Source organism: Dreissena polymorpha, chromosome 6, assembly GCF_020536995.1.
Source record: "Dreissena polymorpha isolate Duluth1 chromosome 6, UMN_Dpol_1.0, whole genome shotgun sequence".
NCBI lineage: Eukaryota > Metazoa > Mollusca > Bivalvia > Myida > Dreissenidae > Dreissena > Dreissena polymorpha.
Window position 1 is genome coordinate 71,141,445 of NC_068360.1, and position 16,791 is coordinate 71,158,235.

Genomic DNA, 16,791 nt, shown 5'->3' on the forward strand with positions numbered 1-16,791 from the left:
CTCCAAAAAGTGGCAATCTGTAAAATGAGGCTTTAAAATAAGGCACAAATTTGAAATGCAACTTTTGCATAAGGCACAAAGTAAGAAATGGGACTTTAAAATGTGGCACAAAGTGTGAAATGAGGTTTGAAAATGTGGCAAAAACAAGTGGAATGAGACTAACATGTGGCTTAAAGTGTGAAATGAGACTTTAAAATTTTGCTCTTTTTTAAAATAAACTTTCAGATGAAGAACAAAGTTTCGACATATTTTAGACATTGTTCCATAAAACAAGGTATTGCACATAATCTTTGCTATATCTTTGTTTGTATTGAAATGTTTGCTTGTTTTTTTTATTGATTTAGTTATATGATGCCTGTCAGTACATCTACTTAAATTTCCTGTGAAGTATTAGCCAACATCAGCAATAAACCAGTAAAATGCATGATTACTAGTCTTGAACAAACAAATATTTATTTCAATCCATGAAGATTTTACAAACCTGAATGTCCGCCACACGTACACTGATGCTCTTATTCTGGCCGGAATGTACAACCACGTCAGTGTCAAAGGAGGTAGTCTCCAATTGTGGACACTTGACAGGGGATTGAACTGCAGCTGTAGTCTATAACAAACACTCACTGGTAAAATGGAATGTCACATGTGCTTAACTAAAGTGCTCTTTGCTGATAGCTTCAACTATGTTCTGTAAGCCAACCATCTAAAAGGTGAATAACCTTTTTCGCTTTATTTTAATTGTATTCAACTACACTCCTAAAATGCAGGCGTTCCATCACTCATTTATCACACGCACAATCTTCTTTCCGTTTATTGCTCAGTCATTGAAAGCCATAAGTATCTCAATGCTGTGGCCATGTGATTAACAAAACTATAATACAATATGATTTCATGCAGCTCCTGTCAGATTATATAAATTTCTACTGCTTTGCATGCCATAAGATTATTTGTTTGATCTACTTTGATCAACATTTCTTTTGGCAACTTACCAGTACATACTGGGCGTAATGTTCTGCATTAAATATGACAGACAAAATATCTTGTTTCACACCCTATCAATCTAAATTTCTACAAATTTATAATTCAGATAGCCCGACAAAGCCAGGTCCATATGCTCCAATCTTTAATAGAGAGGCTTTAAAGTATATTTCTGATTTTGGCATGAGAGTCTCTCTAAATTACCTGATCCGAGCAGGCTGGTGCTGCATCACTGACACGCAGTCCCCGCAACATGGCACCACTTGCAGCCAAACGTACTCTCTGTGCAGCTCGTGCAACTTTAAGTCCAAAAGCAGATCTCTATGACAAGCAGGAAACCAGAATGTGTCAGATAAGGATTGTATAGAAAATTGTGAGCTAATATTATTAGTTAAGCCTTTTCCTATCAGAAGCAAAGTGAAAATGTGCAAACAGCAAACAGCATAAAACCAGAACAGCCTGCAAGCAACTTGCATTCTGTTCAGGTTTTATGCTGTTTGTTGCTAATCAGTATCTAAGGTTTGGAGTCGAAGCCTTAAAAACTTGAATCTATTAAGAAAGGTCTAAAATTCAAATTAACTTTTTAAGCGACTTCAAATACGTGAAAATACGTATCTAAGTGGTAAAGGGTAAAACAGCTTCTTACTGTCAGACCCTGAACAGCATGACATGGGGTCAGATAATCAACAATGGAAAACAGATGAGCTCAAGCCCATTATGAATTTACATCATTTTATCTCACAGTGCAGGATGAGTAAGTAGCAATGTGACAAATACTTTCTTGAGTACCGTTCTTTTTACAGTATCAGCTTAATAGAAGGAGAACAAGAGCACCGCATAATGGGTGCCAACCCTCGGCTGCGAAAGCTTGTCAGAATTTTTTTTGGCTTTTTTAGAGGTCAAGTAACCTTGACCTTTGACCTAGTGACCCAAAATTGGGTGTGGCGTGTAGAACTCATCAAGGTGCATCTACATATGAAGTTTCAAAGTTGTAGGTGGAAGCACTTTGATTTTAGAGATATTAAGGTTTTAGCACGACGCCTATGGCGGACGGCGGACGGCGGACAACACGACGAGCTGGAAATGACAATACCTCGGGTTATCTCCGAAAACAGCCGAGCTAATAAAATGAGTAGTCTTATTTTGATCAAACAAATTGTGTATCAAGTCCTCACTTTTATGGTAATTCAATTGTATGTCAAGTCCTCAATATGATAATAAGATAAGCTTTGTGTAATTAAGTCCTCATTTTGGTTGATAAGGTTTTTGAGAAAATTCTCATTTAAAAAAAAATTATATTGCAGGACAAGTCTTCATTTTCTTCACTGTCATGCATAGACAGTGCTCATTTTGATTGCTAAGAATTTTTTGATAAAGTTCTTATTTTGAAAATAGTAATTGTATGGAAAGTCTTATTTGATCAAATCAATTGTGTATCAAGTCCTCAATTTTATGGTACATCAATTGTATGTCAAGACCTCACTTTTATAATACATGTAAAATAAGCTTTGTGTAAAGTCCACATTTTGATTGGTAAGTTGTTGAGAAAACTCTTATTAAAAAGAAATGCAGGACAAATCTTCATTTTCATCAAATTCATGCATGGCACTTTTCTAAACACTATGTCTCCCCCATATATTTGACATTTGACCTTGAAGGATGACCTTGACCTTTCACCACTCAAAATATGCAACTCCTTTAGATACACATGCATGCCAAATATCAAGTTGCTATCTTCAATATTGCAAAAATTATTGCAAAACTTAAGCAAAAATTAGGCCACAATAAAAATATTGTTGGTTTGCCCTTTACCGACCCTAAATTTTACAGGTGGGTAGGTAGGTAGGAAAATTATTTTATTTTATTTGAGAAATTATATTTTTAATACACTAATAGTCTATGAATATTTAAAACACTGTTATTAAAGCTCGATTGGTCATTGTCGGCTCGGGTACTACTTACATGTACCCCGGGTACTCTTTAGTATACTTACATGTTTAGTTTTAGTTTAAACCTATTTATTTTAGCTCGATTGCATCGAAAGCCTGAGGCTTATATAAACGCTCTCGAGTACATACTTACATGTACCCCGGGTACGGTTAATATACTTAATATTTAAGTCGATATTAGACTGTACCCGAGTAGTATTTCCTCCCCAAATCCGATGTTGTAAAACACGCTTTCGATTAGCTTAAACAAACTTCTCTTTAAAAAATCTGCATCAACATGCTTTTTGAGTATGAGTTTCGATAATATAGAAAGCCATTTTACAGAAAATTGATATAAATGTCAATATAATTAAAATTAAAAAAAAAAAATAGCCGACAACGACCGATTTAGCGTGAAATTTCCCGGGTACGATTAAGTATATTTATCGTACCCGGGGTACATGTAAGTATACTTAAGAGTACCCGGGGTACATGTAAGTAGTACCCGAGCCAACAATGACCAATCGAGCGTTATTAAAGCACTGTTGCAGTGTACGATGCCCTATGTAGCTTTACATTATCTTGTTTGCTGTTTCTTGCATATATCAATATCAAATGCATGCTTGTGTGTTATAACATCAAATACGTGTTCATTATAATATGATGTTAATTGCTCAAATGCATTTGTCATTATTTAACTGCCAGACAGCTTTTGTTTTTAACTTCAACCCTTCCCTTCAATTGGGCTTAATTAGCATGCAACAAGCATTGAAGGAGTGTAGAAAGACAGCCCAAAGCCTTTAATGGAAAAAATCAGACATTGCGAAAGACCGTCACATTTAACAGGCCAGACTTGCCTACCAGGAGAAACAATTCACAGGCCAGTTGAAATTTTTACAGGCCTCAATTGAAAGTGTTTGACCGGTTAGTGCATAGTCTCGGCATGGCAAAGTAAATTCACGGAAAGGCAAACTGAACATAAGCATTAGTTCTTCTTGAATGCTCTGAGCTTTAATGAGTACATTCGTACAGCTCATAAGGTCAATAGCTGGGAGTTGTATTATTGCAACTAACATTAGCATGAAAACTTGATTTGGGGAAATAAATTAAGCGTGTTAGTTTCAGTTTGTGGATATATTAACGCTTGAAACATATATACGTGAGTGTTGTCGATGCATTTAGCTAAGAGACATTAATATATTAAATAAGTTTACCTTTAAATATCCATTTCACTAACATGCCATTACAGTAAACTGCTAGAGTGGCAAGCATAATAAAGCAGAATATGCACATGAATCTGATTAAACACAGATCCACTTGCATATAAATCTAATCATGTTTGTCTTTTATTTTGCATTTTCGAACAATAATCCTGTAACTGTTAGATGTATTTTTCTATGGGAGTAGACTGCATTTCAATTTTCAAACACTTGTTCTGTGACATTCAGTTCATACATTTTCAAAAAAAGAGTTTTATTTGTATCTAAAATGTATGCTTCATCGTAGAATGACACTTTCTTTTCATTAATCCATACTAATTATAGGATGTCCATCGTAAATTCGATAGTTAGTATTCAATAAGACTACTTTCGCGAACCAATAGTTAAGTATGATGTCGTTTGGCCATTTCACGGGGGTCTCACTAAAACGCTTACGGAATTTGCATACAATATAGATAACGTTGAAAACTGCATACGATATGAACAAAGAAGGAAATTGCAGACGGTAATCGCTGTCCGTTATTATGGTGTTTATTATGGTTTAGTTATTTTTATTTTATTTTTTGATGTTAAAAATACACGATGGATACTTAAATATTGATGTTTACCTTTTTTATTTTGATATTTTATGGTGTAGATTAACCTAAGTTAATATAACAATCAAAACAGTAGGGCATGGAATGGCAGATCAACATTGTTAATTTTCGGATAAACTTTCTGGATTTTGCCAAGGTATATTTTTTCATAGATTTTCAGTTTGTTTGCTTCAAGAAGTAGTATGTGGAAAAAACATTTCCTGTAAAAAGAATATATTTCATCAATCATAACGTGTTTATGAGACGTATTGGCTCTCATAATGACGATTTTAGCGGATATTTCTGTCTGTTACACAGTTGTCAAAATCTAAAACGCTTCACAATTTATCTGTCAAATGATTGAAATCATTTCTTATTATACGATTTTAAAATGACATCACTGTAGTAACACATCTTTGATACATTTTAGTGCTTATATGCTTCTCAAAGTTTTCTACTTTCACTTTATTTATTTTTAAGATGATTGTATTACTGTTGATCAATTGATAGCTGAAAGACTGTCAAATGAATATGGAATTAGGTTGTAGTAGATACAGTCAAGTTACCATTACCGGATCATTACACATAGAGGATCACTTTCATGTTCAAGAATGCGCTTCCCGATAAATAGTTGTCAGTTTTGGATGATATTTTGAACACAGCATTTTCAATCACATATAGAAAACAATTATAACAAAAACAAATGAATATAATTTACAACTGGCAATGTAATTTGGGCATTGTAAACAACACAGTTCATGTTTCGACAGTTCAAATAGCGTGGTAGAAGCCCCCTGAGTGGTTTCGATCACGTGATCCGTTATGGCTACAACTGATCTGTTAATGCATGAATTCTGCAGCGAAAAAAAGGTATCACAAATACATTTTGCCTGCGTTTAAAAATAAGACTATATGCTGAATCAGCGAGCAAAGGTAATATTTAATCAAACTGATGTAAAAGAAGTCTCAAAACATTTATTGCTTTTCACCAGAACAACTTTATTACGCTACTGATCTGGTAATGGTAACTTGACTGTACATGTATTATAAAATTTGTGTTAAAAATCTGTGTGCAATCCTGTAATGGACTGTAAGCAATCGCAATTCTATTTGTAACACCAGAATTAACCCTTTACATGCTGGGAAATTTGTCGTCTGCTAAAATGTCGTCTGCTGAATTTCTTCAATTAGCATTTCTTTGTTTTTTTTTCAAAAAATACTATCAGAATAGCAAACAGTTTGGATCCAGATGAGACGCCACGTTCTGTGGCATCTCATCTGGATCCAAACTGTTTGCAATGGCCTTCAAAATTTGGTTCCCGCACTGAAAGAATTAATGAATGCGTTATAAATGTCAAATAAGTGTTCATGATCAAGTTGAAATTACAGCAGTGATGCGCAAAGATAATGATTCGTTAAAACAAAAAAAGAAATAAAAAATGTAGAACAACACAAATTTGTCACTTTAGAGACTATAGTTTCCAGTTTTAGACAATTTAAAGGTTGTCTGCTCATATGTTTTGGAATATTGGTAAGATTGTTACCAGATTCAATACTTGTGCAGGCATTTTTTTTTATTTGTAATATATTATGTTTAAATATAATTTAAACCACACATATATATTTTGCAATAATTTTGTTAAGGCCTGTATCTTGTTGTTTCAGTGAAGAACTCCAATGATATACATGTAGGGGCATGTGTCCAAAGCTGATCCACATCATAACATACTGATTGGGAATAATGACATAGTACCAAAAGATGTGCTTATACTGTAATTAGCAGGTATGGTATGACTCACACCATGTATTGTTTACCTCATTTGTGTTTACTATTTATTCTATTTTTTCCATTAGTAAAAACAACATATGATTTATTGATTATCTTATCCATGGTATGCGGATGTTTAGATAAAAACTAACAGAATTTATTAAACAAAAATGCCTTAGCTTTTTTCACTATGCATATCTGGAGGGAACAGAAATAAACTATGTACAAAACAAAAATCTTATTTTCATGTTGATAACAGTGTATCATTTGATTAATAATGTGTTGTGTTATTTTTACAAATATTAAGTTCAATAAGAAAAACAACAATGAAGGGAAAAATAACATGTGGTTACCACTGTATTGATGTATTATTGATGTGTTTGTGGAACGTTGCAGTCATAAATTATCAGTCATTGTTATATATTTTCATTGCAGATCTTCACAAATGAACCTGGCAGATCCTGGTGCAACCTTACCTTACCATGTTTACATCTAACCGTCAGTTTGAGCTGTGTGAGGGTGGTAACACGGACTATATACATGTATTGCCCAGTAATTGTCTTGTGATGGACCTTTTTAACATATCAAGTATTTAATTGAAGACTTAAGAGGTCAGTTTTCATCAAAGAATTTAAAAATACAGTTTTTTTGTAAGGGTGAATATGTGGTTATAATGGCATTGATGTATATCTTGTGTCTGTTTTTTAATCAGCCTTTCATCCATAATTATGAATATTAAGCATGATAAAGTATTTTAAGGGAATATAATGTAGAAATGTTATGTTGTTTCTGCACAAGCTTTTGAATACCTGTACAAGAAATTATATGTTCACTCAGCACTGTTTACACATTGTCAATGAATTTGCTTGTTTTAGTTTCCAAATCTGTCTGTCTCTAGCTCCCTGTGAATAATGTACTTTTTTACATTGCATCCGTTGATTTAAAATGGGGTGTATTATGCACATGTCACACTTTTTTTACAAAAACATCAAGGTCAAAGGTAAAATATATGGGTCAAAATCATAACTTTTGCAATATTGAAGATAGCAACTTGATATTTGGCATGCATGTGTACCTCATGGAGCTGCACATTTTGAGTGGTGAAAGGTCAAGGTCATCCTTCAAGGTCAAAGGTCAAATATATGGGTCAAAATCGCTCAAAAAGGGACATTGTGTATTGTGTTTTACAAACACATACCTTGTTATGTTATGTAATGGCCTTTCAATCATCTTATTTTTTTATGAAATACACTGAATTTGTCTTTTCATTTCATCCATGATATCATTATGTTTTTTTTTGCCTGTTACATTTTGCGGCCCAATGTACGTGTTAAGCAGTTTAACCATTGACAACGGCATTTGTGGCGAGGCTTACAGTCATAAGGTTGGTCATTACATGCACTGCATATCATAAAATCGTTTGGCTTTTATTGACACAATTTGCAAAAACGGTGTTAAAGACTAAACATCACAAGTGTCGCAACTTCGTCCCCACCTGGGAATTCAGAGCGCAAATTTCAGATTATAATGTGTCAGATTTTACACTTGTATAATGAAGAAGTCATCTCTTGACAAGATGGTGATGTCCTGATCTCGTTCCAAGCCACACATGATACTTGTTTTGCTTTTAATCAAAATCGGTGTTAAATAGTAAACATAAAAAGTGTCACAAATTCGTCCCTATTGAGAAGTCAGAGCTAAAATTTCTGATTTTAATTTGTCAGATTTTGCACTTTTATAATGAAGAAGTCATCTCTTGACAAGATGGTGGTGTCCTTATCTCGTGCCGAGCCACAAATGATTCTTGTTTTGGTTCAAAGCAACATAATAACGAAGATTTTTAATGTACTTTGTTTTAAATTCTGTTCTTTGAAAAATGCATGTACTTTGTTTTAAATTCTGTTCTTTGAAAAATGCATAATAAGTCATCAACTATTATAATTTTATGAAAATATAACTTTAATTTTGGTTTATGCAGTTATTGATAGAAATTGTTTTAACGCATACGATGTAGATAACGTTCGCGAACCACAATAGAAACGTTCGTTGAGTTCACGTTTAAACGCGACGGTCACGTTCTTACAGTGGGTATTATTTGTTGATCTTACTTCACTTTATCGACCATTTGTCATTTAACAGTATGAACACACGAACAATCAAAGTAAAATTAGATGTAAGCGATCGTTTTTTCCGTTTTAATTTCAAACATTGGCTCGAAAAAGTGTGTGCAAAGGCTCATTATCGACAATAAAGATAACTTAATAATAAGCTGTAAAAACAACAAGCAACAGTTTATGGGATTTAAGTATTAGTCTTATTAAAATATACGGTCAGTACAAACATATATTGTAATATATGCTACTAACAATCGTTAAGTATAAACTGTAAGCAAACATCAACAATAACAATAACAGTTCGAGTATAAATATAGGTGAATGGAAAAAGTGAAAATCATTTAATTGTCTTATGAAAATTATGAGCACAATGTTCTGGTATTTTCTTCGTGCTGTAGCATTCTTGTAGTTTGACGAAATCTCGTGACACCACTGGAATGGCACGACAGTAACACATGGGTTTGACTGCAAAAAATAACAGAAACGCGCGAGTACAAGTCTAACAAATGACAGTGTTTTAACAAGTTTGTATTTCTCCTAACCATTACTTCGTTACTATGGAAAAAAAACAATTTTCAAAAACTGTACAGAACAAGAAATTTACGCAGAATTACGACTTCAGTATAACTTGATGTCATGATACAATTAAGTATAAAAAATATACTGAAACAATATTGACATAACTTGAAACATCCTTATTATGTACAAATGCATACTGGTACGCCCTACTCTAGATATTTTGAGTTCGACTACTGGATAGATAGAGATACACAGAGGTTAGTAAGGAAATGCATTAACAGTTATATTGCACAACTATTAAATTATAAGTCACATGTTATGTACACTAGCCTGTAGAGATAGTGCAGGACGTTGGCGAGTCGGCGTACGGCATAATACCGAAGGCAACCGGTCACCAAAATCCTGCTATGTGATAGGATTGTACTTATATTTTGTATAAGTATATAGATCGCGCGATTTTTTGGTATTTTTATTTGCTGGCGTTAGACTGATGTGGTCGTTTTAAAATGCTGTTTTTATGTTTACGGTGACAATTATTTAGTCGGTATTAGATTAATTGGAGGCGGCCGGTATGTCAGTTGAGCAGTCAGTTACATTGCACTTAATGCAAACAAAAACTTTATCATTCATTGACACATCCAATGGTATTTTTATACGCGATCTATGTTACCAAGAAGGACAACGGTCGCATTGAATCATATTGTCAACGCATTCGGGGAGATTACACAAACAGTAGTTATTTATCCGTTCGCGTTTCACATGAAGCATACTACGTTAACTTAACGTTTTTTGGGTGACCGGAAAAAGAGATATCTCTTCTTGCTCGAAGCAAGGCATCAAGTGCGATCTCATTTTAGAAGAATCAAAAATTATTTCGAATTCCAATTGCTTATTGAGGCAATACTGGGTAGCAAAGGCAATGGCATTAACTCCACAATCAACATTATTGTTTTGTTTCATCACGGTCGGAATTGTGATATCAATGTATTCTTTGTCTTTACCATATAATACTGAAAGTTGTATTTCATGTAAGGCCATGTGGTATTAATCTGTCTCTAGAACGATCGTTACCTAAGCTGTCCAATAGAAGTATTTGATTATCATGCAAAATCGACACGACCCAATGGTAATTATGGGTGTAGTGAATTTGGCAAGCAGGCTGTGTTACTGGTTCCATTAATTTTTCCACATTCCAGTGACTCTTATCTTCGGACAACATAGGTAAGGATTCAGATAACTGAAGCCCATTTATAACACCCTTTACCTTGCGTCTCAATAAGATATGAGCGGCTTCTATGTGACTTGAATATAATTGATCATTTGATATTAAAGCGTAATTATTTTAGTGCAGTCAGACGCAGTAGCCGCCGAAACGTACACCTACTACGTTTGTTAAGTGAAATGTCTGTGCGCCGTTATTTTGCTAGATTTCGTATAACGTCTTCCTTATGAACTGCATAATGTTACAACTTTGATAAAAACACTCAATTCACCATTATTGTTGAGTTAATCATAACACTAAAACGGACTAACTAATGTACATGGAGAAAGTAAATAAAAAACATTTTCTGGAGCAAGAAGTTGAAAAACAAAACATTACACATCAATTTTGACTTCCATTGCAACCAAATTTAGGTTCGATGATGACAGCCAGATATTGCTCTCTATTAATTGAATGTTTGAAAAATTCGTTCGACCAGTATCATGCGAAAATGGATCTTATTTAATTGTGGTTCTCTCATTGAACTTATGTTGTCTGTCGACTTTTAGAATAATGTGTTAGAAATAAATGTATTGCTTCAGATTCACGAGCTTTTTTTTAAGAAATGAAATATGCAAATGTATGTTATATATATTTTTTTTTTGTTTCTTAAACGTATCTTATTTATTTGTGACTACGTGCTTATTTTTTTTAAGAAATGGGAGATTCAAATGTGTCTTATTTATTTTTTATCCATGTCTTAAATGTGTTTTATTTATATAAGACTACATTCTATACTGCCAGTGTCATGCGAAAATGGATCTTATTTCTTAATATCCACCTTCACACTTTATTTTTTATTAGCGCCGTCTTTCATTAGGCTATCACTACTTAAAGAACAGATTACTGTGAAATTAATTAAAATGTGCAACGGTGATATTGATCCATTCTCGTTGTTAATTTAAAATGTACACAACAGTTTAGCAATAAATGAAATCAGTTATTTTGGCAGTTCATCCTTTTTTTCCAGTACGGTAGCCAGGTGCCTGTGTATTGAGCTGACAAGATAGGGATCATCACAGCAGGTTGCTAATACACAGTGTAGACTTCCCCTGTTTTATTATTGTATTTGTTATTTACCTGATTGGAATAAATGAGGTGTATTCAATCGGGTCTGCTGGCGTTATGTTCAAGGTCATTTTATGTGAAAAGCTGGGTTTCGGACATAATTTCAATCGTTTTGCTTTTATACACAATTTTTGAAATAATGAATATATTGGCGCGATGAAACATGATTTATAAATCAAGCTGACAGAATAGTTTCAGTTCTTAATTATGTGTACGGTAACTTAATTCCCATCTCTCGCTTAACTTAACGTTCAATGGCACGCGCACTTAATCGGAATTTGACCTTTAATTTGATGCAATCCACACAACAAAAATTAGCGGCCAAGCGCAGTATTCTGCGCTCGGCCGCTGATGGCGTATTGTAATATATACAATTATGATAAGAAACAGTAGCAGACAACAGGCATCTGGTTGATAAGAAGAACTGATATATTTATTGGACGTGAATAACATTGCCAACTAAAAATGTTTTGAAATAATAAATTTGCCCAGAATAATTGTATAACATTATTCATCTTGCGGCCAAATGCATTAATCTGTTTTACTGTTTAGTAATACCATCATTTTTAAACTGATAACGGAAATAAAGAAATATCGTGTGTTTTTGTTAAGTGTAAGTGCTTGAATTAATTATTGTATTACATGTGCCGCATTTAAAGATACTACATCCGCACATCAGACCAAGATAGATATATTTGACATAAGACCACACCACAGTGGGGCGTTATGAGAGACAGTAACGATAAGGCTGATAGGTGACATTGACGCACAGACTGAACAAAGTTCATGTTATGTTATGTACGAACGAAAGGCCGCACGAACGTACGGACCGACGGACGAAGGGACGGACGTACGAAGGAACGAACGAACGGACGGATTAGCGAATTGACGAATGAACAGACGGACGGATTAGGCCGGGTTTCCATGCATCCGTGTCCGCGCTCCGGGTCCGCGTTCCGTGTCCGCGTTCCGTATACGGACACGGAGTATCGTTTCCATGCATCCGCTTATTATTTAAGCCTTTCCGTGTAAAAAGCTCATTCCAAACGTGGTGGTACTTGGATTAGGATGTCGTTATTAGAAGAGCACACATTTTTTATGCTGCGGCAGCACTGCAAGTTAGTAGACGGAAACGCAGACATAGGTACTTGTCACGTGCCATCATAAGAAACCGTCTAAATTACGGTACATACTACCATCTTATTAGAGACTTAGAGCTGAACGATGAAGAGTTTAAGACCTTGGTAAGTTATTAATAATTATTAACAAAATATTTAAATACTGTTATAACCCAAGGTATACAACAATCCTAATTATCTCATTGTTTCATACCGCTCTCAGCTAATTTCTCCAACACCACAGTACAGAAAGCCGAAACTAGCTGATAAGCCACTCTGGACAAGCTGAATTAATGACAATTAGCATAGTTAGATTGATAAACATTACTGATTATTCGTATTACAGACATTAAAACTTGAATGTGAACCCGCATAGACAAAAAAGAACATAAATAGCGACTTCTTATAGCGTTATATCTTGTTTGAAATATATACTGTGTCTTTTGAAAAGCGATTATAGAGTGTAGACGATATATATTCGAATTGTTTGATGCAATGTCTTTGTCTTTGTATTCTTTCTTACGTTGGTTGTATATTTCAGAGTGATCCCTTACTAAATATATTATTTTTTCACTAATATTTATGCTTGAAAGTCGACCATTCATGTTCACTTCCGTCCGTGTACTGAGGACGAAAAATGCGGACGCGGAACGCGGATACATGGAATCGCTCCAACAGATTTCAACCAGTTCGCTTTTTGCGCGGACACGGACACACGGAACGCGGACGCGGAGACATGGAAACCCGGCCTTAACGAAGAAGGGACGGACGGACGCATGTATTCAATGCGCTTTCGGAAATTCTTTTGCGCTTTCGGTACCGATACCGAAAGCGCGCGCTTTCGGTTAATCTAGTAACCCCACTTGTCACTCACTCACAGCTTCTTTTGCATATTCAGTCCATCAATCCCATTCTTACAGTAAGTCAATAAGTGAGTTTCCTCCGGCTCAATATTTTCATTAGCCGAATTTACGGTAGATCACATACATTCTTTACATTCTATCAGTGTTATGGCGTTTGATGAAAAAAGTTATAGCCAAATTATTCAATCAGTGTAACTGTATTTCAATCGCGCACTTGTAAACTCGCACTGTCAGTAAATCGCATGTTCATTCGGGGAGTGAGTCCGTCCCTCAAACATTCTTACAGTCAGTCACTCGCTTACATAAACAGTCGCGCAGTCAGTCGATCACACCGTCGAAAAGTAAATCGCATAGTTAGTCAATCACTCACTGTGAAACTCAAAGAGGATGCAAAAATCAAAATATTCATACTTAAAGAGGATGCAAAAATCCTAAAGCGTGCAACAAATGTCCTTCCTCAGACAACATATCGCAAAATCATGAATTGGCAATAGTAATTGTATAAGTGTACATAGAATGTGATAACATTGTATATGTAGTATACATGTTCTTAAACGACAAAGAACTACTTATTTTGTTATAATATAAAACTATATCTGAAACCCCAAAATCATTTAGAAGTTACCTTACAGTAAAATACACATGAATCCCAGTTCGAAAGACCCATTTTGCAATCTTCAATAGCTATGCAGTACATAGTTACAACATTAATGTACTTTATTTGGTTCACTATTGGCCCCAATCCTGTGTATTATCCCCGTTCATTGATATCCTGCTGTGGTCACAGAGCAGCGATCATTATCGGTGATCAAAACTAACAGGTGCACATAAATGCATTAACCCAGTGGTAGGTCCGTTGAGAGCTTATGAGGATTATACGCATAATGTTGATATGCTGGGGTCTGTCATTTATTGACGCTGTATTTTTCAATGAACGGAGATAATACACAGGATTGATACTTTATTAATTAACTCTTTTTGCTGATATATATATAAAGGCAAATAAAAGCATTTGTAAAGTATATCAACTGACAGGAATATGTTATACATCTTCATTCTGATTTAAATCACACAGCTTTGCATTAATTTAATATTTTCATAAAATATTTGATGATATGTAAATCACGTAAGAATGCTTAAAGAATCGATATTACCATTGCGTCTGATCTTCAAATTGTATTTTTGAAAACTGATTAACACGATAAGTTAATAAAGTATGTCCGTCTCTCTTATATTAAATACATTGTAAACAAGTGGTTTTATAACAACAACAACCACAACATCATAAGTGGTATTACATAAATGGAGAATGAAATATCTTTACCAAATATACAATTATAATTACATTTCTATATTTCTTTATTTGCTCATTTTCAAATGAATAATATAATGAGAATTTTATTCCGTGTATTTAAAAAATCGAATTTGGCGTGTAAACGCTTATACAAAAATCTACCAATTTTATTTTCATAGTTTGCTGACTCCTTTATCAAATAATGAATACAATCAACTGAACCAGAGGTATATTTATAGAACAGAACAGAATATATTTTAATTTGTTTCACAGGCCACATAAAACCAGGGACCTATACAAACAGTTTGTATAGGTCCCTGATAAAACAGTACATAAGTTGTAACAGCATTTAGCTCACAAAATTTTATTTCTCAAAACAACAATTACAGAATTATTTAGGGAAGGCGATCAGTGAGTTTACTTTTTGATTTTTGTAGCATTATCAATCAGTATTTTTTTCCATTACGGAATATATCTAAAAACAGACATTTACTATTGTATGCTAGAAGCTTTATTGTAAGCTTCATTGCTGAAATAAATGTTGTTGTTGAATTTGATAGATCTCCTGCTTATTTATCTGTCTTCTTTAAAAACGCTGTGTCTATTTTTGATACATATCGGGTATTAAAATAGTATTAAAATAATACAAGACACTAGATACATATCGTTTTAGGTTGTATCAAAATAAGGTACATGAAAATTACTTTTGCCACAATTATTGGTAATTACTTTTACTATTACACACTAAAACTTTATATACATATATCAAATGGTAACATTTACGTTTATAATAAGTTTAATACACATAAAGTATTACATTTGCAAATTAGACAGATAAAACATTATTTCTAGTGAACCCTAAAAAACATCAATTATCACTAATTTTACGAGGAGTATAAGAGGTTAACAAGTTACTGGTTCCCCAACGAACCCCAAAGTTTATTTTGGTATTCCATGTTAAGTTTTCATCATTTTTGCTTATTACACTTAATTAACCAGCTGTATATTTTGCGATCATATTATCTAAATTAATAATTGTAATTTGCCAACAAGTGACGAAAGAGATTATACAGAGATTTGAAAGTTGAATTCATGTCATTTGTATATTAATAAATAATTCTTATTCAATTGAATAGTAAAAACAAGCTAACGACCTATCTCTCCTACTTTTTGTCTATGTAAGTGGAAATTAATAACATTGTTTGGCCTAAATACCCATCAGAATTTCTACGAATTGTCGGAATCGTTCTATAATATAGATGTTTGTTTAATTTTATAAAACTTTTTCTATCATAAAGAGTTGTACACATTTGCGTTTAGCAATTTTATGAACTGAATTCGATAAAACGTATAATCGTACTATTTAATCGCTTAAAAGTTTCTCTACGGTTACCTTCCCAAACTTTCGATGGGCGAGTACCCTATTTATAGTATGGGGACCTACGTACGTTCAATCATACTACAATTTTGAAACGGATATTGCAATAGTTTTTAATCACTACACAAGTGCATGTGCATGTATGTATTGTACATAGGAAATGCCATAGCGTGTAAAATAAACTGAATTTGTAGACTTATGACTTAGGTACCACCCCTAATGTTCAGTGGTATCGTACTATTGGCCCTTCCTAGCTGTATAATCATCACTATCATTATCACCGTGATTGATATAATCATCATTATAAGTATTATCATTATCACTATCATAATCCCACCTTTATGTTACCTACCCTATACTGAAGATTTTTCATGTAACAACTCTTTTTCACAATATACGATGATTTATCGTATAGACTACTGTTTGTTTGATATTTGTGACATTCTCTTATAACTAAGCTCACAAGTTATTACAAATTGTTATTGTTTTGTAAACTGTGAACACTAATAAGATACTGTTCTATCAAGTTATTATTTAATTATCTCATTTTTACATAAAAGTTTACACCAAATGCTTAACGTTTTAAAGTAGATACATGAAAAAAAAATTACCATTTCGAGTATGCCCTTATTCAATTAGTTACCATGTTAACTAACAGCTTGCCGATATACTTTGAAAACTTTGAATTATATTTATTATTCCATATGAGC

At 33.7% G+C, this 16,791-nt stretch overlaps 1 protein-coding gene and 1 long non-coding RNA gene across 5 annotated transcripts in view; one reads left to right on the forward strand and one right to left on the reverse strand.

Moving 5' to 3' along the window:
• LOC127835790 (plexin-A2-like) overlaps positions 1 to 16,791 on the reverse strand; it is a 39,472-nt gene that overhangs the window by 2,745 nt on the left and 19,936 nt on the right. Inside the window, exons 3-4 of the mRNA XM_052362226.1 lie at positions 1,180 to 1,296; positions 482 to 604 (exon numbers count right to left, since the gene is read on the reverse strand). Of these exons, the coding sequence (XP_052218186.1) occupies positions 482 to 604; positions 1,180 to 1,296 (240 nt within the window). The remainder of the gene's footprint in view (positions 1 to 481; positions 605 to 1,179; positions 1,297 to 16,791) is intronic.
• Positions 4,688 to 11,473, forward strand: LOC127835017 (uncharacterized). 4 transcript variants are annotated; one of them, XR_008028309.1, is made up of 4 exons: positions 4,688 to 4,855; positions 6,364 to 6,481; positions 6,902 to 7,077; positions 11,331 to 11,473. It is a non-coding gene; the product is annotated as an uncharacterized LOC127835017 (long non-coding RNA). The 4 variants fall into 4 exon arrangements; XR_008028308.1 differs by having other exon boundaries at positions 6,902 to 7,018; XR_008028310.1 differs by having other exon boundaries at positions 6,902 to 6,977.